The sequence below is a fragment of the Apodemus sylvaticus genome, chromosome 13 (genome assembly GCF_947179515.1).
Source record: "Apodemus sylvaticus chromosome 13, mApoSyl1.1, whole genome shotgun sequence".
In the NCBI taxonomy this organism is placed as follows: Eukaryota; Metazoa; Chordata; class Mammalia; order Rodentia; family Muridae; genus Apodemus; species Apodemus sylvaticus.
The window spans coordinates 32,177,115-32,201,283 of NC_067484.1; the positions used below are offsets into that span (position 1 = coordinate 32,177,115).

Below are 24,169 nucleotides of genomic sequence, written 5' to 3' on the forward strand. Positions count from 1 at the left end.
ACAGCAGGCCCCTAAAGAGCAGCAGGAAGGGACAAGCGATTAGATTGGGATTGATTTCCTCCCTGCTCAGAACAGGTCTGAGCTGGCTGTCTATGGCCTTACCTTGTCATCATGGAGGTCATCATCATTATTAGTGGTGCTGGGGATGGAACTTAGGGCCCCATATGTGAATTAAGCCCGTTTATGAAATGAGAGAGTTACACGTTCTGATTTTGCTCCTTCTTCTTTCCCAGATCCAGTAATTAGTTTTGATATTTATTTCTTTGCTCTTTAAAGCAACACTGATTCTGAGCCGCCACGGAGTTCTTTATACGTGGTGATAGCTGGCAGGCGCTGACTGGGAATTCGGCCCAACTTAGCCAAGTGACAGCTGGCAGTTTTCTGAAAATTTAACCAGGGGACTTTCGCCTTTCTTCAGCTCATGGTGTCAACAGAGCTGGGAGTGACTCTTGACTTTGCTGATTGATTTCAGACCATCAGCATCAAGCATCCCTAGGGACCAGTTACCATGGCAGAAACCCATCACCAACTCTAGACCTAGCCAATCCATGCCTGAACTTTAATAAGACCTTGGGGGATTTATTAGAATGGCTAAGCTTGAGAATTGTCCAACTCCTGGCTAGCCACAGTACTGGGAGGCCAAACCACACTGATGCTTAGCCCCGTCCACTCCCCAATTACGTTTTGTTGGTCAAATCCAACTGGTCAGGGCTACTTGCTACACTGTACTCCCCCACCTGTGTGTGTGCATGTGTATGTATGTGTGTGTGATATGTGTAAGTCTACATGTGTATTGTTCATGAATGTGGGTATGCATGGGACCTCAACTTTCCACCTTGAGACAATGCATTAGGCAGGTAGGATATCCCATAAGCTTCTAGAGATTCCTTACCCCCTCTGTTTTCCATCTTCCTGTAGTAGTATGCTAGGATTTCAGACATTTTTGTTACTGTGTCTAGCCTTTATGTGGGTTCTGGGGATCCAAACTCAGGTCATTCAGGTTTGTGAAAAAAAAAAAAAAAACACTTGTATCCACTAGTATCCACTTGTATCTCTCCAGTCTTCACCTTGATATACTTTATAACTCAGCCCAGGACCAGAGATATCACAGGACCCATACAAAGTAACAAAGCTAATTAGAATCAAAGCCAGAACTGGAGCTACTTCCTAGGACAGGGGGGTGTCCATGAGACATGGTTCACCAAAGCACAACCTCTCAGGGCTTTCTGCAAAATAGTCTACTAACATGCTTGCTGGAACATAGCACAACTGAACTGATAGCAGGACTTCCTCCAGATGGAAGGACTCACTAAATATCTACAATGTTCCAGGGACTATTCTAGAGACTGGTGATACACCAATGTACACTAGAGTCCCTGATCTTTTGGGATAGGGATAATATGAGGAGTCAGACACTTAACAAGCCAGAAAGTATACAGTGTATCAGGTTTAAAAAAAAAAACAAACCTAAGAAGGCAGGCAGAGGGAAGGCAGGCTGGGGAAGGAGGTCTCTTTGATTGTGTGTGGAGTAGAGGAGTAGAAAGGTGGAGGAGAAAGGAGGAGGTGTTGTGGGTATCATTTGAGGGGAGAACATGATCATGAGGGTGACCAGCAAGGACAGAAGCTGGAAGCTGAGGACAAGTCAGACCATTGGCCGTCTTAGCATTATTAGCAAGCACCAGGTCCCAGAGACAGATCCTGTATTTTGCTTTTGTTTTTTTTTAAAGGAGTAGATTATTCCTAAAGAATGACACCTGAGGTTGACTTCTGGCCTCCATATGCATGTGCGCACCCATGAAGCTTCTCTTCCTTTAAGCACGAGTCAGTTCTTATCTAGAACTGTTAAGAAGCTTATCCAGTGTCACCCAGCACATGGTTACCTGTGATCGTGACCCCAGGCACACATGCCGGTGTCCCTTAGCCGCAGGTGCACGCTGTGAAGAGAAAAAGCAAGCCGATCCTGCCATGCGCTCTTGCATGGCCCCTGAAGTCTCCTCTGTGCCTCCTGCAGCCGCCCCTGTCTTCTGGGACTGCCACCGCACGCAGTGCATTGTTTCGCAGACCTTCACACATGATCTGACCACCTTACTGCTCTGGAACACCTGCCCAGAATACCTTCCCTTCTTTCCCACACAACCTAAGTTTAATCCTTCCCCACCGGGTTTGAGTTCCTTGTGCTGGCTCCATGCCCTGAAGAACCAGGCCGCCCTGACCTCTCCCCTGCTAACCACCAGAGGCCTCATCATGCCTTTTGGAATTTGATGACACTTGAGGTTGTAAATCACGTCCTGTCATCTTATTTCATTCCTGAAGTCGTAGCTCAGCTACCCTAGGGGAACAGCTAAATCTTACGGTAATTTTTTTTTTTTTTTTAATTTCCATTATCAAGTCCCATGGCATGGGCTGGCACTGTAGTGATGGTTATATGGGAGAATAGCATGTTCCTGTTCAATCAGGGCCACAGGTCTTATTACATAGCAAAAGCCTTCCCTCCCCACCTCTAATCACTGGTGTACAGTGCAGTAGAATATCTCACAGAATTGTCTTTCATTCTGGCCCGAATCTGCTTTTCAGTGAACTGGGGTCTAAACCCCTCAGTGTGGGATGGAAAACGTTTCCCCAACTTGGCTCCACCATTTCTTGGCAGGCGACCATATTTCTTGATTCATCTGGGTCGGCTTTAGGTTTTTCCAGCATGGTTAACCATCTCTGTCTGTCTGTTATTTGGGGGTGTTAAGAAGATCACTTTTCAAACTTTAATGTAACCTGAGAGCAATCTCAAAAGCAGACCTGAGTTTTTGATCCCTAGAATCCTTGTTTTTTAAAAAAAGTTGGACAAGGTGCCATACATTTGTGATGCCAGTCCTGGGGAGGTGGAGACAGAGGACTCTAGAGCTCTCTACCCAGCTAGTCTAGCCTTATCAGTAAACTCCAGTGAGTCAGTAAGAGACCATGTCTCAAAAAACAAGGTGGACATCTCCTGAGTACTAACACCCAAGGTTGACCTCTGATCTCCACACACATGTGCATGCACCCTGCATGTGCACATACACATGCATACATTCACATTCACATTCACATACACACACACACATACACACACACATACACACACACATACACACACACACACACACACACACATGCTCATGCACACACACTGATTAAAATAAAGTATCCCAGCCGGGCGGTGGTGGCACACACCTGTAATCCTAGCACTCTGGGAGGCAGAGGCAGGCAGATTTCTGAGTTTGAGGCCAGCCTGGTCTCTAGAGTGAGTTCCAGGACAGCCAGGGCTACACAGAGAAACCCTGTCTCAAAAAAATACCAAACACACACACAAATAAACACACACACACACACACAAGAAAATAAAGTATCCCAATTAAATAATAAATAGTGGGATTTCCCTATATGCCTACCTAGCCCTGTCCCCGGAACATAGTCAAATGTTTCCTGTGAGTACCTGGATGTTTCCTCTAAGTTTTTCCTCCTGTCTGGAGGAATCACTCTACTCTCCCAGTCCCAGGGAAATGCCATCTTTCCTGTCAAAATCAGACTATACATTTCCTGGGTCTGCTTCAGCTGCTAAGTTACACTGGAAACCTTCACTCTCTCTCTTTCCTGCCTAGCATCCAGAACCCATGTACTTGGCTTGCCTTTTTTTTTTTTAGTGGCCCTTAGTAGGCACTGTCCTATATTGGAGCTATTTGTATAAATATTTTATTTTTTCTTAGTAGATGGGAAGGTAGGTCTCATAAAAATTGCCTAAGAATTAAATATCTTCCAGCCCCTTTCACTTAGTAGATAACACACTGTACTGGCTGGTTTTGTGTGTCAATTTGACAGAAGCTGGAGTTATCACAGAGAACTGAGCCTCCATTGAGGAAATGCCTCCATGAGATCCAGCTGTAAAGCATTTTCTCAATTAGTGATCAAGGGGGAGGGCCCATTGAGGGTGGTGCCATCCCTGGGCTGGTAGTCTTGGGTTCTATAAGAGAGCAAGCTGAGCAAGGCAGGGGAAGCAAGCCAGTAAGAAACATCCCTCCATGGCCTCTGCATCAGCTCCTGCTTCCTGACCTGCTTGAGTTCCAGTCCTGACGTTCTGTGGTGATGAACAGCAGCGTGGAAGTATAAGCTGAATAAATTCTTTCTTCCCCAACTTGCTTCTTGGTCATGATGTTTTGTGCAGGAATAGGAACCCCGACTAAGACACACACTGTAGTGGTTTGAATGAAAATGTCCCCCTAAGCTCAGATGTTTGAACACTTGTTCCCCAGTGGGTGATGCTGTTTGGGTAGACATAGGAGGTGAGACTTTCTTAGAGGAAGTATGTCACTGCCGGCAGGCTTTAATGTTTAAAAGCCACACGCCATTCCCAGTTTGCCTTTTGCTTCCTGGTTTCAGTTCAAGATGTGAGCTCCCAGCTTTCAGCTCTAACCAGTGTGTGTCCATTCTGCCATCATGGACTTTTATCCCTCTGGAGCAGTAAGCCCAAATAAACGTTTTCTGTGAGTCACTTTGGTCATGGTGTTTTATCACAGCAACAGAAATAACTAACACACAGCCAGTATGTATATAGATATTTCCTATCAGGTTTTATCTAGGAGCGGGAGGAGGAGGAACAGGAGGAGAAGAAAGAGGAGGAGGAGGAGCAGGAGGAGGAGGAGGAGCAGGAGGAGAAGAAAGAGGAGGATCAGGAGGAGGAGGAGCAGGAGGACAAAAAAAGGAGGAGCAGCAGGAGGAAGAGGAGCAGGAGGAAATAATCTCCCAATTTTGTCTTCTTTCTTTATCTATTCTTAATAACCCAAAGAAGATCACTGACAACCACAAGGAGCCAGGTAGTAAAACACAAGACTCTCAGCCTAAGAAAGTAGGATGACCTTAACCTGGTTCTGTGACAAAACAAGGACACAGATGTCATCCTGCAGTTATTTATTGAGCTATCTTCTCTCTTCTCTGCTGGTGGCATGCCTAGGCAAGGCTCAGACAATCCACAGCCTGGCTGCAGCGTGAAGACCCCGCAGATGTTTCCTTCCCAGCTCTTGCTCTCCTCCACTGGGAAGCAGGGCTCACAGTGACGTGGAATGGCCATGGCCCAGGGTGATGGCTCATACTCTGGAAAAGTCTAGAAAAAGTCTACGTTTTACCTCTAGCCAGGAGGCACAGTTTGATCTCAGGCACAATCCCTGTGACTGAGAGGATGACTTAGCATCTGGCAAATGGTCTCAGCATGGACACTAAGGAAAGAGAGCAGCAGCTGTGGCTGGAATAACTCGATTTTCAACCTGCATGGGGATTTCTGGCCTGACCCTGTGTGTTTCAGACCATGTGCCCCAGGCTGGTCTCAAACTTGCTATGAATTTGAGATGACCTTGACTTTTGATCTTCTTCCCTTTACCTCCAAGGATTAGAATTATAGGTGTGCACAGCCCAATTCGATAGCTCATTTTTGATTCAACTTGACATGAGCTAGCATCATTGGAAAGGAGGGAACCTCAACTGAGAAAATGTGTCCACAAGATTGGGCTGTAGTCAAGCCTGTAGGGTATTTTCTTATAAATAATCAATGGAGGAGGGTCCAGCTCATTGTAGACGATGCCATCCCTGCGCTAGTGGTCTTGAATTGTTTAAGACAGCAGAGTGAACAAAGACGCCCTCCATGGCGTCTGCATCAGCTCCTGTCCCCAGGTCCCTGCCCTGCCTAAGTTCTGTCCTGACAGCCTTCAGTGATGAGCAGTGATGGGGAAGCATAAGCCAAATAAACCCTGTCCTCTTTAACCTGCTTCTGGTCATGGTGTCTCATCATAGCAATAATAATCCCAAGGAATTTCCCAGGAGTGGTTTCCTCACTAAGTCCATCCCATTGAAGCAGGCAGCCTCCCCAATTCTATCACATCAGACCGATGCCCTCTTCTGGTGTGTCTGAAGACAGCTACAGTGTACTCATATACAATAAATAAATAAATAAATAAATAAACAAACAAACAAATAAATAAATAAATCTTAAAAAAAAACCTGACTAATTTTGTTAGATCTTAATAACTCAGTAAGAACCCCCTTAATAGCTATGTTAACAGACAGAATTCATATTCACAAAACTACTGCCGGACTCCTCAGGCAATGACCAAAAGCATATGTTTTATTATCTAACCTGCAAGCTAAACTAACCACTTGTTTTTATAGAGTTTTGATTTTTACTTAAAAAAAATTAGCCACAGGCTGGGGTTATGGGTAGCTCAGTGGATTAAACACTAGTGCAAGTGTGACGACCTGGCTCCAGGTCCTTAGCATCTGCATGAAGCTGAGCAGGGTAACCCACATCTAACCCCAGTAGGCCTACTGAACCGGGTGGTGGGCTCAGGCATCTCTGGAAGCCTGCAGGCGAGCTAGCCTATGCCACAATGATCAACAAGAGACCCTGTTTCAAACAATGTGGAAGACGAGGGATTCCCCTGACCTCTACACACCGATACCACACACACAAGCACATGTGCACTTCAAGAAATAGACAAATGGCCAGGCAGTGGTGGTGCACACCTGTAATCCCAGCACTTGGGAGGCAGAGGCAGGCGGATTTCTGAGTTCGAGGCCAGCCTGGTCTACAGAGTGAGTTCCAGGACAGCCAGGGCTACACGGAGAAACCCTGTCTTGAAACAAATAAACAAACAAACAAACAAACAAAACCCCAAGAAATAGACAAATGATGTCTGGCAGATATTTCCTCAGGGAAAAAAAATTGGCAAAGTAAACCTAGTGCTTCAAGGAAAGCTGAAAGTGTCTGTGACTGGTGAGAGAGATCCAAGCCTTCCTACTCAGTATTCAGCAACTTTCTGAAACAGAACATTCTGGCCTCCTCAGATATTCTTGCCTCCTGAGCTCTCTCTCTGTCTCTCTGTCTCTCTCTGCTCTCTGTCTCTGTCTCCCCCCCCCACCCCCAACCCCCGTGTTCTTCTCCTGTGCACCTGTGTGAGGCTGGATTCTCTTCACCTACTAAAACAGTGCATTGCATCACACTGGCTGCAGACCCAGAGCCAAATCTCCAGCTGTTTCCTCTTAAGCCTCGTGTTAAAGATACCTGGGAATGTGTAAAACAATGTCCTTCCTAAAATTTCACTTTGTCTTGGAAAATATGCTTAGTTTTTTTTTAAATAAACATTCTGTATATGCTAAGGTATGATGGATTAATTTTGGATTAAGTAGATAAATATTTGAATTTTGTCTTTTTGTTTTAATGTAATGTTGACAGACATAAGCCACATTAACAAGTTAACTTTGAGATCCTCAGTTGATTTGAAATGTATAAAGGAGTCCTGATACCAACATGGTTCCACCATTTATACTATGGTACAATTCTGGGGCTACAAACCCAGAAGCCCCATCTAGTTACAGTAATCTGGACCTCTTTTCTTTAATAAGGAAATGATTCATTTAGAAAGAGCCTAGAGAATTCAAGTCAAGACTGCAACAAGCCCAGCAATTGTGGTGCACACTGTTAATCCCAGCACTTGGGAGGCGGAGGCACGTGGATCTCTGTGAATTTGAGGTCAGCTTGGTCTACAGAGTGAGTTTCAAGATATCGACTGCCACTCAGAAAAACCCTGTCTCAAAAAAAAAAAAAAAAAAAAAACCAAAAAGAAAAAGAAAACTTTCTAACAGGGTGGAAGATCACTACTGCCGCCCTTAGCCAAAAGGCAGGACCCACAGGATGGAACTCAATCAATGAATTGCTCAGGGAATTCCTTTTTGGCTTTTTACATAGGAAGCACTGCGGGGCCCACAGGCCTTTCTGCCAGCGCCTTGAGAAGTTTCTACATCCCCACTAGCCTTACGTGACTTTTAGCTGACTAACACTGATACCCTTTCTTTGAGCTTCTTTTCCCGTTCCAGAATGCATGGTACAGCCTTGCACCTCTCTGAGGTGGCCAGGGATGGACATGAGATGTCTCACATCTCCTCAGTTCTCTTCAGTTCTTAACATAGTGCCAGGTATCAACACATACCTGATTGCTAAATGACCAGTTAGGGTGAAGGATTTGGATTGAAATGCTTCATTGATACAATGTTTCCCCTTCCCCACTGTCTCCTCAGTTTTCTCAAAGCATATACAGACCTATGAGAGTCTGAAGGCTCTGCTGGTTTATTCCCGCTCTGTGGTTTCTTCCCCTCACCATTTTGGAGGAATGACATGCGTTTGCATGTGGGTTATCACTAAACTGTTTTAACATAGAAGCATCCAACAGACACTAGTATTTTGTCCAGTGTTCTCCTTTTTTGTGGGGTGCTTAAAGATAAAGATCAAGGATACATCAACCACAAAGCAAAACTCAAAGCATTAGTTAGCCAGTGGAAAGTTGGTTCTGTTGATCCAATAACTTTCCTGTTTTCACTCACCAAATGGAGGGAGAAGTGGAGATTTTATATCAATTAAAATATGTGCTGTAAAATTATTTTCAGCTAAATCATGACAATCTGATATATTTAATTCAGTTAATAACTTATTTTTAATACAATTACTGTCCCCATTTAAAAAATTTGTATTTCTTTTCTCTCCTTAATGCATACATATATTTTTAGACAAAACCTTGCTATGAAGCCCAGAGTGGCTTTCAATCTGCAGTCTGCCTGCCTCAGCCTCCCAAATGCTAGAATTATACGTGTGTGTCGCCACACCCGATTCTCCTTGGGTCTCGAGACTCATTTTTGTTCTCACATGGTTTTATGTGCCTCCGGCCTTGACTTCTTCTGACTTCTTTCCACACTGGTCCTGGTACCTTCAGGGTTTTTCTGGCACCAGCAGGTCAGAGCATATGAATGACCCAGGATTTTCCTGTCGTCCACAATGTTCTCTGATGCTTCTTGTAAACTGGTAATGGAGGACCGATCTCCAGGAATTAATTGCAGAGGTCCAGGAAGGAAATGATGGGTGTAACATAAAGCAACTGTGAAGGCCACTTTTTATCAGGTGAAAGTTTGGTTTTAGCTGGAGAGACTTGAGCCTAACTGATGAGGGCAAGGAAGGGGAGCAGTGGGTGGGCTCACATCAGAAGGATGCCTATATTTGAAAAGATATTTTAATTCCTCCATCTAGAAATGGTGATTGTCTCAGCCAGGGTTTCTATTTCTGTGCAAAACATCATGACCAAGAAGCACTTTGGGGAGGAAAGGGTTTATTCAGCTTACACTTCCACACTGCTGTTCATCACGAAAGGAAGTCAGGACTGGAACTCAAGCAGGCCAGGAAGCAGGAGCTGATGCAGAGGCCATGGAGGGATGTTTCTTACTGGCTTGCTTCCCCTGGCTTGCTCAGCCTTCTCTCTTATAGAACCCAAGAATACCAGGCCAGGGATGGCACCACCCACAATGGGCCCATCTCACCTTGATCACCAATTGAGAAAATACCTTACAGTTGCATGTCATGGAGGCATTTCCTCAACTGAAGCTCCTTTTTCTGTAATAACTCTAGTTTGTGTCAAGTTCATACACACACACACACACACACACACAGAGTCAGTACAGTGATTTATGAAAGTCAATTCTTTTAAAGTAATTTTACTTTTTTGTCTTATATGTACAGATGTTTTGTTTCCATGTGCAACTATGCACCTTGTGTGTGTTTGGTGTCTGCAGAGACAAAAAAAAAAAAAAAAAAAAAGAGGGCCTCAGATCCCCTGGGACTGGAGTTCCCACTCCAGATTGTTGTGAGCCACCATGTGGGTGCTGGGGATCGAACTTGGGTCCTCTGGAAGAGCAGACTGCTGACTGTATTACTAGCCACTGAAGCTATCTCTTAAGAGAGTTTTCAGTGGAGTTCTCAGGACCCCTCCGCCTTCCTCTTTTTTTGTTTGTTTGTTTGAAATGGGCTCGTACTCTACAGCCCAGTGTGGCTTTGAACTTTCTGCCATCTTGCCGTCTCAACCTCCCCACTGCTAGAGTCACAAGTGTGAACCACCATGGGTGGCAGGGTGCCAGGATGCCCCTGTATACTTCCGGGGAACTGAAAGCAACTTGGGCTTGACATTCCACATTCTTGAAGAACATTGTGGCAAAGAGTTTCTGCTTCATCCAGGCCTGGGCAAGTGTGTGAAATAGGCTGTGGCCTAAAGCTCACCTCCCCAAACTGTCATCCCAGGCAGAGTATAGGTCATAGCCAAGACTGACCCATCTAGAAGCTGGTTACCATCCAAACAAGGCATCCTTGAAGTTCTTTGACTGGGTGCGCAAGCCTTCCCTCAAGGCCCCCATGACTGAAGGCTCGTGAACACGTGTTGGGTGAGGAGGCAAAGGTCTTCCCTCAGAGAGGGTGAAGAAAGACTCAGACTACAGTTTCCAGACTATATCTAACCATGTAACTTACCCCTCTGGAGTTAGATAACTATACATCTTTTATATAGGAAACATTTGGTGAAAAGTCTTAGCATTTCATCCAAGCCCAGGCTAGACACACCAGCTCTCACTTTCTGAGCATGTGGTTTCTAAGCTGAATGGTACATACTGCAAAGTCAGTTGCATCCTAATGCAGCCAAATGGAATCAGTAAGAATTTGCCTTATACAACTGTACCAAGCTATCATTGGGACTGCAAGGCCTTCAGAAGGATCCACGCAGGAAATGAGTCAGGGAGACATGTCAGATGCAGGCTCCATGTGGTTCTAGTCAACACAGAAAAGAGTCACAGGAGTGCTGTCCCTCTTGGGACAGGGCATACAAGCTCAGTTTGATTCAGAGTTCCTCCCTGTTGGGCCAAAACAGGACACCTGACTTGATCTGTTAATCAAGGTGACTTGCGGACACAGGTTTCCAGCCAGTGAAGTTCATGACTGTGAGTTAGGTCATTTAGTCATATTAAGGAGGAAACGGCACCGACCTTCCTACACACAACCCCACTGTGATGTTGTTTTAGTTTCTTGCCAAGAAACACCACTTCTTAGAGGGAAGAATGGAAGGGGAAATGACATAATATTAGTCTCAAAAAAGTAAGACGCTATTATTTTTTTAAAGCTGTGTGCCTTCTCAGTATAGTCTTTAAAAAGAACCCCTGTTTTCAGTTCTGTTTTTAGAATGTTGTGGTAGAATGCTTTTATTACTAGTATATAATGTCTTTGAAATTTACATGCACAATGCTTTTTGAAATTCTCGAGCACTAAAGCTAGCTTAAACAGCCAGATAAAAAGGTAGGATATATATATATATAAAATCCTCCTTAGTATTCTTTGAGCTGGCCATTTTCTCCAACAACAAGATGTGACAAATGTTGGTGCACAAGCCTTTACTTACCTGTCCATCCTCTTCCTAGCTGTACGCAGAGCGACGCTGCTGTTTACCAGGTTTCGGCCAGAAACTGCGTGGGGATGATCTGCTGTTCCGCATCCCTTGAGGTCCAGTGTCTTCAGGATCCACAGGTCTCTCCTGATCCAGGAGGCGGCAGAGACGTGCCTGGCGAGCGTGAGACAGGAATATGTGAAGATGACAGCATAAACCACACAGACCAGAATCCTTGTAAGAAAGAAGAAAGTCCGGCTCCAGGGACTTGTGTGTCAACTGATTCCTCGCCCGACAAATTTAACCATTTGAGTTCACTCCAGATAGTGCCCAGTAGCGACTCTGGTGCTTCCAATTCTGAGAATCCCCAATATGTTAAAGAGACAAGACAAAGGACAGAGCCTTACAATTCAAATGACACGCAAGAAAATTTCTTTAATTCAAATAACACTATTGAAAAGCAAGATGTATCCCAGCTCAGGACAGAACATGTCACTGTGCCAGGGTTAATTAGCGATGGCCTAGGACACGAAGAATCTAATGAGAGTGTCACCCCTAGTCATCAAACCCCCAAAGTACAAAAATACATAAGTTTCAGTCTTCCGCTGCCGGAGACAACCCTGAGTCCTTACCCAGGTGACAGCAACTCCACCAACATGCAGCCGGGACCCCAGGTTTCCAGCGAAGACTCTGACAGTGACTATGAACTTTGCCCAGAGATAACCCTAACCTACACGGAGGAGTTTTCGGATGATGACTTGGAGTATCTGGAATGTTCCGATGTTATGACGGATTACTCTAATGCGGTTTGGCAAAGGACCCTGCAGGGAACTGACCGAGTTTTTTTATTAGAAAGCGATGACGAAGAGATGGAATTCAATGAGTGTGGTCGGAGTGGGTGTGAGCATTTCTTCAGTGAAATGGGTTGTGGACCTCAGGTGTCAGGTGGCATGTGGTCTATGAATGTCGCCACTGACTTCTGTAGTTATAACTCACAACCCCAGGAAGAGGGGGTCAGGAGCAGCGGAACCTCCAGGCATAGCCCGTTACCCCTGCATTCTGAAATGACTTTTCCCCTGGGATCTCACCAAGATGGAACAGCTAAGATGACAGAACCCAGCAGAGCTCTGCTCCCTGCCACTTCCGTGGCTGTTGAAAATGATTGTTCAGGAATTCGGGGAGAAACCAGAGACAACACTGAAGCAGGAGAGGAATTCTCCAGTGATAATCTACAGACCATGGATAAGGCAGAGACGGAGGCATCGGTGAAGCCCTTGTCTAGGGGCTCAGATAAGTCAGAGGGGAAGCAGGGTTTGGAAAGCCTGGCTGGGGACCTCACAGACGAAAAGTACACAGGCAGCAGGAAGGCAGCCCTGAGACCCACCAGGGTGAGGCGGCCCGGGATGAAGGCAACTGCCAAGAAGCAGCTGCTAAAAGACACTGCCCCAAAAGGCACTCTTGATCCCCTCTCCAAGGAACCGACTAGACAACTCTTAAAGGAGAACTATGGACAAGAGCCCACACGCACGGAAGCGGGAGCTCCTGGCTGGGATTCCCACCTCCACGCAGAAGTGTGTATCCCACTTCCTGCAGAGCAAGACTCCAAAATCCCTCGACCACCAGCAGACCCACTTTCAAAGGCAGAGGACAGCAGCTTCGAGGGAGGTGAGGCACTGCTTAGTAAATTATTTGAAGCAAGCCAGATTCCAGACCAGACTGACCATCTTCAGGTAAGACCTGCATTTGAAAAACTATGAGAGAAAAGGTGGTGTGTGTGTTTTCTTCATGCCACACTCGTAATTCTTATATAATCATGTAAATCAAAATACAAGTTCCAGTGCTGTCGGGGTACTTGCGAAAGACAGCTGCTGTTTCTGCAGTGAGGAAGGAAATCTGGCTTAGAAAAAAGGCCCAGATAAACCCTAAGCCATCCTAATTATAGCATTCGAGTGGTAGGGGTGAGAGGCTCTAATGGGATTCTGGACAGCTGGAAAAAGAAACCCGATATTTTGCCTGCTTCATGTGTTTTACTGGGTGGGTTGGGCTCACCACTCTCAAACCTTCCAAAGTAAAAGTAAAGGTGTAACCTTTAAAGGGAGGTGGGGGACCCATTCTTTTTGGCTTTTTTTTTTTTTCAGGCTTTGAAAACAGTTGACTTCTGCTTTAGTCAGAACTTATAATGCCTGCTAGTGGCAGGATTCTGGTGGGACTGAAAAAGCCTACAGAATCCACTTGCCATGCTGGAGAAAGTAGGCAAAGTCGATCTTGTATGATAGGAGGCTTTGGATTAGATGTCTGCTTTATTTTGCTTTCCTTAGCCCACAGAGTATAAAAGAGGCTAAGGAAATGCCGAAAGGAAAATGTATTATCCCCTAATAATAATTTGGGTATGATATTAGTGTTGATTTGAAAGAGACAAAATTATAGGAATAATTAATGCATGGAGAATACTAGGTTTCATTTACCACTTGAATTTTTAATTGTTATATACTTTATAACAGGTTCCAGATGAATTTTGGCCTGATTGTGTATTGTAGTCAAGATTTGACTTTGGAAACAAATGTCTTTAAAAATGTATGTTTGTATGCTTGTATGCATTCACCTATCTATCTATCTATCTATCTATCTATCTATCTATCTATCTAGATATCCATCCATCCATCCATCTCCACTCCTACTATTATTACCCTTTTTATATACCTTTTGTTGTTGCTTCCCCCTAAGTTTGCAGAGAAGCTCACATTCTGTATGGGAATCTATTGCTGGAACCTGCTTAAACAAGGGTTAGTCTTAAAGTGTCAGTGTTAACCTCAAGTGCCCCATGTTTTCCAGCTGAGCACAGTGGTCTGTGAAGTTAGACCATGTTTCCTTATGGATTACCTTTTTCTTTTGAGGATGTGGGCACCACAAGCTGGCTCACGTGGAGGAAGCAGAGGAAGGGAAGGGGGTCCCTAACAATGTCGGCTTTAGACTCATCCCTGTGAATAGGCAGTAGCCCCTGTTAACTGTGGAGAAGAGGGAAGGGACCCCTGCTTTCCTCAGGTTTGTGCCCTGACCTGAACTACAGATGAACTATTCAGCAAGTTCACTGCTTTACTGAAACTGCAGCTAAACAAAATGCATAGTTTTTGGGGCTGAACCCACCGTGGACAGTCTGTCAGAGCTCTCCGTGCATCAGTGTTTGCCCGACCTTGACTGCTGGATTACACTGGGATAAGGCGATTAATGAATATCATGACTTTCTTGTTTCAAACGCCGATCGAAGAATTTGCATTTTCTGTAGGTCGTGGGCCTGGCCTCACCTTGCACTGGTCAGTCACAAAGCTGATTTTTCACTCAGGGGGACAGCTAGAATCTCAAATGGAAACTGGTCCCTAATGAGCAGTTCTGTGCAGCCTGCAGCAAAAGTGGGATGCTTGTGTCAGTGATATTTCTTCTCTTTAGATTAAAGCCAGAAGATTTTCCCTTCTAGGATTGGCGTATGTAAGAATGCATATTCTTTTAGCCATGTGAGAAGTCCCTATTTAATTATAAGAGATATGTATATATATTTAAAACTATAAAACATGGCCAACAGATAGCAATGGCTAATTATTACAGCAATTTGATGCAGAAATATGGAAGTCACTGGGAATTATATGAAACCTCAGATAATATGGTACAGGGAAAAATAGCTCTTTTCCATAATTAAGTCCAGAGAATTTTTAAATATTCTCTGACTCTTGAGGCTTATACACCTAAGGATTTTTTGAATGATTTAAAATCTTGTCTCAGGATTCATATTAATAACTTTTCCCACCCTCGAGCCTAGACTTACCTTGAGCTGTGTTTTTGGTAGGATGTGAATGGCAGCTTATCAGTATTTTGTCTTCATCTGTAAGTCAGGTTTAGAGTTCTAAGGAAAATTCCATGTTTCTAATTGCCTGTGTTATTCTGTAAGGGCCTCTTGCAGAATATTGCTTTTCTGACACATGAGTGCCCAGGTGACTTTACTTTCTGTCTTCCCTCGTCTCTTTCACGATGCAAAGCCATCCTGTTAGGTGTTGTCTTGAAATAGTTACTGATCCAGGGTAGGATTGGAAAGGCCCCAGTTTCTCTACAATTATGGAAGGTTCCAAAGCTCCTTCCAGTTTGGGAGTGGAAAATAGAGAAGGGTACCCCAGGCTAACTTGAATCCTCATCAAGGGTCATGCTGCCTGCTCTTCGTCTTGGTTTTGAGCTCATGCTCTTAAGCCACGGCCTGAAAATCTGTCCATCTTAAGTTCCTTCCCCCAGCCACACTGGAGTGAGCTACCCACGCCTTAAATTCAAAAGTGCTGTGTTGAGGGGTGGGCATTTCTTTTTGAGGGTCCCGAGACTACCAGTGTACAGTATGCATGTGTAGTCTCAGGTCCTAGGAGTGAAGAATCTTGCTGACGAGGAATCAGCACTAATCATAGAAAGTGAGCTAGCTGCATGGTGGGGAGCTGCATTTGTTCAGTGTACCTTGTACCATGAGTCTAGCCAGCCAAGTAATAGGCACTCAACCATAAAGTGGGCAAGGAGGAGATTAACTGTCTGGTTAGGTTGGATTCTGATTATTGATTACCTCACTGTCTTTACTTTCCTGAGTATGTTCTTCCCTTACTTCAATATAAGACACTGCTGTCAGCCTTCCCCAAACAGGATGCACTTCTGTGGACTCTTCTAGTCCTGGTAATGGGTTGGTTTATTCCACAGTTCAGCCCCATAAACTGTGGGTCGTGACCCAACAGTGAATGTGGGGGTCAGGTAAAGTTTAGCAATGGAAAAAGGTTACTGAGTATGCAACAGCCAACAATCAGTTAAAAATCAAATACATTAATTACATTAAGTACATTAATATAAATACATGATAATATATATCATATAATTACATTATATATATATATATATATATATATATATATATATACTCTGATACATAAATCAGGGGTGTTTATCACTGTAACAGTGCAATTGGATCAAGTTACATTGTGGGATATCACTGTAGCACTGGGCGGGAACACACATGTGCAGTGTTATGCTGGGCATGCCAACACCCCACACAGCACCACACACACCACACAGCGCCAACAAATGTTGCAGCACAAAGCCCCTCAGCTCAGATGGAGGCTTTCGTAGCTTAGGAACTTCCGTGTATTTACCACACACATACAGTTTTCTGCTTGTATAGAAATAAGAATAAATATGGAGATCACGACTTTTCATAGTCTGTATTTTTTCAGCATTAATGTATCAAATTAGTGTGTTGTTGGATAGTATTGTGCTACAACGTTCGGTCTTATTGACTTGAGTTTCTTTCTTTCTTTCTTTCTTTCTTTCTTTCTTTCTTTCTTTCTTTCTTTTTTTGTTTGTTTTTTGGATTTGTTTTTTTTTTCCGAGACAGGGTTTCTCTGTATAGCCCTGGCTGTCCTGGAACTTACTCTGTAGACCAGGTTGGCCTCAAACTCAGAAATCCGCCTGCCTCTGCCTCCCAGAGTGCTGGGATTACAGGTGTGTGCCACCACCGCCCGGCTTTGACTTGAGTTTCATAAAACAAAACAAAACAAACAAACAAACAAACAATGGGGGACTAAGGAGATGGCCCATCAGTAAAGCGCTTCTTGCGCAAACATGAGAACCAGAGTTTGATCCCCAGACACTGTGTCAAGGCTTTGGGTCCCTGTAATTCTAGCACTGGTGAGGTAGAGACAGAAATCTCCTTGGGTCTCACTGGCCAACTAGTACAACTGAATCAGCAAGCTCTAGGTTCAATGAGAGATTTCTCAAAAAAAAAAAAAAATAAGTGCAGCGCCAGAGAGGTGGCCCAGTGGTTAAGAGCATATACTGCTCTTGCAGAGGACATGGGTTCAAGGTGGCTCACAGCTCCTGGGAGATCCCATGTCGTTAGCCCCTGCAGGCACCTGAACTCACACACATATCCTCCACACCCATCTTGCATTCGTACAGATAATTTAGCAATAATTAAAATGAATCAGAATATTTAGATAGACAGTGACTGAGGAAGATAACCAGATGTTGGCTTTGAACTCCATACATGCACACACATCTCTCCACCATAGGAACATATATATACACACAAAACCTTAAATAAACTTTAGTTTAGGGTTGGGACATAGATTTTCTTTTCCAGGAAGAGTCCTAAACAGAATTTTGTCACCTTGTATTACATATGTACGGAAAGTGGCAGTCTCAGCCTTGACAAGTATAAAATCAGAATATCCACTAGCTTTGAAGAACATTCAGGTTGCTCTCCATCTTGTAGCATCAAACACCCAATCAATATTTCATTCTAGGTTAAAAAAAAGGCATAGCCATCCCCTTAGTATGTAAATTGCTTCATAATGAGGGTAACACTGTATATTTGTCAAAGGATTGATGCAAAATATTTTTCTTTATTGTGTACTATCAATAGCTTGATTTGTATACTTGTTTTATGTGCATATATGTGTATATATGTGCATATTTTATATATATATCTATATATGCACATAAAACAAGTATACAAATCAAGCATTTACTGACATATACATACAAATTTTATGTGTGTGTATTATACATACATATATACATACATATATGCATATATATGTATGTATATATGATTATATACGATCTCTCGTGCTAAAAAGGAGTTGGGAGAGCAAAAAGCTTAAGAAGCCCTGTTCTGGAGCTTCCACAGTTTGCACGTGGATTCCCTTGTGAACACTAGTGATCAAAGTGCAACTTTGGCTTTTAGTGTATTGGTGGGCACATTCCTTGGGGAAGTGGGCCTCTAATTGCTGGTGGAAATGGACTCAACCCCTGGAGAGAGCATGTCTCTAGGTGTCCTTCCGGCAGGGAAGAGGCCGCTTTGTGACCCACTGGTGGTCTTGTGCCAGGTGGAGGAGCTGTAACCTTGGAAGTGGGGTTTCTCCACCAACATGTGGGGTGGGGTTCTCCGTCCTGGTGGATACTGGGCTGAGGCTTCAGCAGTAGCTTCAGGCAGTAGCACAGACTGCAGAAGATGCCTCTTCCCTGTGCAGTTACTGACTCAATGGGTGGGACCTCCAAATCCTTAGCAGGTCCTGCTAAGCCAGCAGGAGCCTAAGGAATAGGTATGCCAGCTGGTATTTCTCTGCAGTCTGCCTTCTTAACCTCAGGAACTCCTGAGAAGGGAGTAGCACCCAAGCAATATGGGTATTGTCAGGTGGTGGGCAGGCCCTCCGCAGCTGCAGACACCCACCTAGATGTGTCTCCCATTGGTAAGGGGGACAGAGTATAGGCTTGAGCACTGGATGTGTTCACTGTCCTGCTATTTTCTATGATGATATAAACTCTTTCAGCTTCTGTTTTCTCATCTGTAAAACAAACAGTGATAATATCACTGTAACTCCTGCTCCAGAAACTCCAACACCCTCCTCTGGCCCCCTCAAGGTCCAGGCACACATACTGCACATGCATATATGTAGGTACTAAGACATACACATAAAATAATAAAAATGAAGAATTTTTTAAATGATCTGCATATCTCTATAAGTTCAGGACCAATCTGGTTCACATAGTGAGTTCCAGGCCAGCCAAGGCTATAGGTTTGGAGGCTTGTCTCAAAAACCAAAACAAAATTAAAAAATACAAACAAAAATTTTAATAATGTCTGAAGGATCCAAGATTATATGTTATGTGCCCAACACAATTAATAAGTAATGATAGTACTACTTTTATTGTATTATTTATCTCCTTTCTTTGCTTTTGTTGTTAGATTTTGACCATGCTAAGGATTGAATCTAAGGCTTTGCATACAGTAAGCAAACTACCACTGAACTACATCGTCATTCATAATGCTTGCCTTACTTCTTGAGGGCAAGCTACAAATGTTTCATATTTGGCATTTATTGGGTTTTTTTGAGACAACTGTATATCTACATAAGAAATGGTTCAGAATAGCTTCATCATAAAGAGCGCTTGGTCTCCATGATCTACCTAACTGTACCCACATTCCCCGGCTGCCCTTTCCTTCTCCATCCCCAGGTGACTGCTGATCTGTCTTCAAATCCTAAAATCCTATACAGATTGAATCAGAAAGTAGTAATCTCCTGGGAAGTCATTCCTTTAGCACAACTCCCAGGGATCCATCCAAGTTGTGTATATCAGAAGTCCATGCCTTTTCTTGCTAAGTAGTCTTGTGTGAGGTTTGTGAGTCCTGGGATTTGCTTAATGACGTACTGGCTAAAGAACATTTGGGTTGATTTCTACTGTTTTGTTGTCATGAGTACCACATTTATTAAGTTCTTATCTCTCTGAGATCAGTGCTGGTGCTCTGCTTTCATTCCTGATCCTGTATAAAATACTTGGACAAAAAGCAGCTTAGGGGAGAAGGGGTTGCTTCAATTCGCAATGCTACATCACAGGGAAGTCACGCTTAGAGCAGTTAGTCTATCACATCCACAGGCAAGAGGCAGTGAGCATGGGCAGCTCGCTTGCTTGCTCTCCTATGCTCAGCTCCATTTCTCGGCTCTCACACAATTCCGCACCCCTTCCTAGGGAATGGTGCTGCCCACCGTGGGCTGAGCCAGGAAGATGGAAAATTCCGCACCACAGTGGGCTAGTTAGGTGGTAAAGTCAAGGATGGTGCGAACATATAAAACCCCTGTCTTAGAAAGTCCCAACAATTCCCAAGGTCCTGAGTTCAAGTCCCAGCAACTTCATGGTGGCTCACAACCATCTGTAATGAGATCAGACACCCTCTTCTGGTGTGTCTGAAGACAGCTACAGTGTACTTACATATAATAAGAAGTAAATCTTAAAAAAAAAAGGAAGTCCCAACAAACCCCCAAACCAAAACTAAAAGAAAATGCCAATTGAACCGTTCTCAGCCTGTGAGTCTTGATCCTTTTGGGCTTGATGACCCTTTCACAGGGTTCACCTAAGACCATTGGAAAACATGGATATTTACAATACAATTCATAACTGTAGCAAAATTACAGTTATGAAGTAGCAACAAAAATATTTTCATGATTGGGGTTGGGGGCCTTATCACAACATGAGGAACTGAATTAAAAGTCACAGCAGTAGGAAGGTTGAGAACCACTATGATAGACACATAGAGACACAAACTTTAAAGTTTACATAATGCAGTTCCCACTAAGTAAAAGATTTCTGTCTGCCAACCGCCTCCTTCCCCAGCTGGTTCCCAGCTGTCTTGCACTTCAGCCATTTGTTTCCTGTGCTGGGCAGATTTGAACCCCTGAGGTAGGCATGAAACTCACTGTATGTCTGAGTGCTTGGGAGGCAGTGCAAGAAACGGGCATATCTAAGTTTGAGATCTGTAATAACTAACCTGCCACAGGAAGGGTGCATTGTAAGTCTCTAGCAAATAACTCTGAGGGCTGGGAGGGTAGGAGAAATGAAAGCAGACACTCAAACCTTCTTGCCATACAGGTTGCCATACTCATAACAACTGTTAAACAGTGGCTCTCACTCTGGTGACAATGACAGGAAGGGCAGAGGCTACCCTGGCTCATCTCTCATAGCGCGTGGTAGTTGAGCCTCTTGTCAACACTACACCAAGGCAGACCCAGAGAGGAACACAAATGTTTGTTTTGTTTTTAATCTCAAAGCCATTGAGTTGCTTTTGCCAAACACCATTCACCATCTGGATGGGCAAGGTCCTGTTCAGGCTCCCTGCTTTCACTGTTCAAGGTGTAAGCAACCAAACAAAATTAATGCTTACAGGTTTGTAGCTCTGTGAGGTCTGTGGGTCATCGGGTTAGATGTTCAGGCTTTCCAAACCTTGTGCCTTTCCTTCTGAGACAGATTTCCATTTAACCGTGTTCTCTAGAAGATTCCTGTGGACTCTGAGGGTCCAGAAGCCATGATTGGCAGAGCACAGCATCTAGATTAAAAAGATTTTAAGGGGGCTGGATGAAGCACAGTGGTTGAATGCTTGCCCATCATGCTGGAGGCCCTGGCTTTCATTCCCAACATGGCAAAAATGAATGAATGAAAGAATATCTTAAAACATTGTCCTCAATATTCATGGAATCTTCTGTGGGTTCCTTGTATTCTACCATCAGAGAGTCCACTGTCATCAGGTCTGCAGTGAAGCTTGGGTTTTGAGAGTTATTAAAGCTTTCAGTTGATTCTTCAATCTCTAAGGTGCAAGAGTCAAGCTGTGCTGCAGAACTGTGTGGGGTACCTTCTGAATAAAGAGGTCCAAGTCATGTCCCAGAGATTCTGATGGTAGCGCACTAGTCCCATGGTAGGGCTTGGGCATGGGCGCCCTTATGGAAACTCAGCTAGCTTAAGACACATCCTGGAAAGAAAGTCTTCGAGCCCTCGTGGAGTGGATGCCAGGGTCATTCTGGGGACTCCAAGTTCAATTCTGCTGAGCAGAGGTATGGAGACCTGAAGGATAGATTATTTAACACCACTTTTCTAATGATGGTAATCAGATTGTTCACTTAGAGCAGGCCTCTAAAAGACAGGACAAAATAAGATACAACAAGACAAGGCAAAAGCTCTCATACTGAGGCTGGACGATGCAATCAAATAGGAAAATTGTCCCAAAAGAGTCAGAGAGACACCCACTCCTGCTACTAGGAGTCCCACAAAAACACCAAGCTAACAGCCATGACAGGTACACAGATGCATGCAAGCCCCACGTTTGTCCTTTCAGTGTCTGTGAGCCCATATGAGTCCTGCTCTGCTGATTTGGTGAGCCACGTTCTAAAGTCCTCCACCCTCTCTGACTCCTAGAATCTTTCCTTGCCCCCTTCTACAGGGTTCCCCTATCTCTGAGGGGAGGGACCTGATGGAGACCCCAGATTTAGATTCTCCCTCTGCATAATCAGAGCTGCATTTTTAGTAAGTTCCCTGAGAGGCTCTTGAGAGCAGTGTTGTTTAGAAACCATGTGCTCAAGTAGTCAGATCCAGGGTGACTACTGCAGTCTGGGCTGTTTCTGTGAAAACTGTCCAGTATGGAGATAACAACGGGAAGACTGGGGCTTGTAAAGTTTAATCTTTCACCCCCGGAGGAGTAAGAGCCCCTCACCTGTCTGTGCGACTGAAATAAACACAGTGCCTGGTTTATTGTAACTAATCCAGAACAGGTGTGCCACTTGCAGCTGAGTTTATTTTGAGAAGTACAGTAACAGGGATTGGGCTGGCAGCAGGAGAAGCTGGTAAGAGAAGGGTCATTGGGCCTCGAGGGTCCCCATAACTCATCTTTCACTGCTGCCTTTGGTTGGAACTAGATGCCAGAAATAAGCTTTATTGGCTTTTTTGGGGTTTTTTTGTGAGTGAAGTTGAGCTTGCATATTTAAAGCAAGATTGGGATAAGGACATTCAATTAATCGATCACAAATAGAGAGGTGATAAATGTGTGGCAATCAGAGCAGTGTGCCAGCCACCACCAAAGCATTGATGAGTTGATATGCGTAGAGAAGATAGACTCAGGCCCTGCACTGAAAGTGGGTTTACAATAAAAGCAGCCTTTCAACTTTTAGGAGATATCAACATACTCAACGCTGGCAACTAGGCGTCATACGGGGAAACAGCAACACCTCCCAGTGGACACCAAACTATACATTTTTTTTTTTAAAGATAACTGCACAGATTATAGAAAAGACCTATGATCTTTAAGCAGGAGGAGATACTATGGTTCCTGGCAACTAGGAATATACAAACTTTGAAAAGCTTTTTTTTTTTTTTTACCCATCAGATAAAATAAATAAAAAATTATGGGGCTAGAGAGATAGCTTGGTAGTTAAGGGTACTTGCTCTTCTTCCAGCAGACTGAAGTCCAGTTTCTAGCACCCATATCAGGTAGTTCACAATTCTAGCTCCAGGGGTTCTAACACCTTCTTCTGGCCTCTGCATACATGTGGAATACACACACACACACATACACACACACGAGAGAGAGAGAGAGAGAGAGAGAGACAGAGAGAGAGAGAGAGAGAGAGAGAGAGAGACAGAGAGAGAGAGGGGGGGGCAGACAGACAGACACAGACAGACATGGAGAAAGACAGAGGGACAGAGACAGACAGGGACAGAGACAAAAATCACACATACATACACACATGGTGGGGGGAGAGGAGGAGATATGGATAGACAGACAGACACAGACATAGGCACAGTCACTTCAGACATGGAGAAAGACAGAGGGACAGAGACAGACAGGGACAGAGAAAAAAATCAAATAAGGTTGAGATATTGGTATGTAGGCATATAGCAGCTGCTGTGTAATTTCACATCTTGTTTTAAGGGTAAGAAAACTGTTGCCTATGATGGAGCAATTTCACTTTCCAGAATCTACAGCAGGCGTGTCCAAGTTTTTGTTATTCTGACACGATGCCATTATGTGCAAAGTTCATGATCAAGAACTGTGACTCAGCTACAAAACAAATAATAGATCACAAAACATCTCATACTGTTTTAAATAAGTTTAGGATTTAATGTTTGGTCACATTCATAATGGCTTTAAGCTTCATACAGCAATATGTGTGGGCCACAGGTTAGATATGCCCCAAAAGCAATGTTGAGAGAAATGTCTAAACAGAGTACCTATAGACCATTTAAATGATGGATATATAACAATTTAACATAGGCACATTGCAAACTAATACATATCACATGGTACAGCTTATATTCCAAAGTCAATCTCTCATTGGATTATATTCCAAGTATAAATAAGTGCTGGGGGTGGGTAGGATCAAGAAATCCCTATATACTTCTGGTAGAAATATCAACGGGTATAGCCACTATGGAAATCAATGTGGTTCCTTTAAAAACTAACAATAGAACTGCATGTGACCCAGCTATACAGTCCTGGTGTGGTGGTTTGAATAGGTTTGGCCCCCATAGATTCATGTGTTTCAATGCTTGCCACAGGGAATAGCATTAGG

The 24,169-nt window shown here is 43.9% G+C and overlaps 1 protein-coding gene across 1 annotated transcript in view; it reads left to right on the top strand.

The window, feature by feature from the left end:
• Positions 1 to 24,169, top strand: part of Alpk2 (alpha kinase 2) — a 116,126-nt gene that overhangs the window by 19,567 nt on the left and 72,390 nt on the right. Inside the window, exon 3 of the mRNA XM_052155850.1 lies at positions 11,296 to 12,991. Coding sequence (XP_052011810.1) covers positions 11,296 to 12,991 — 1,696 coding nt within the window. The remainder of the gene's footprint in view (positions 1 to 11,295; positions 12,992 to 24,169) is intronic.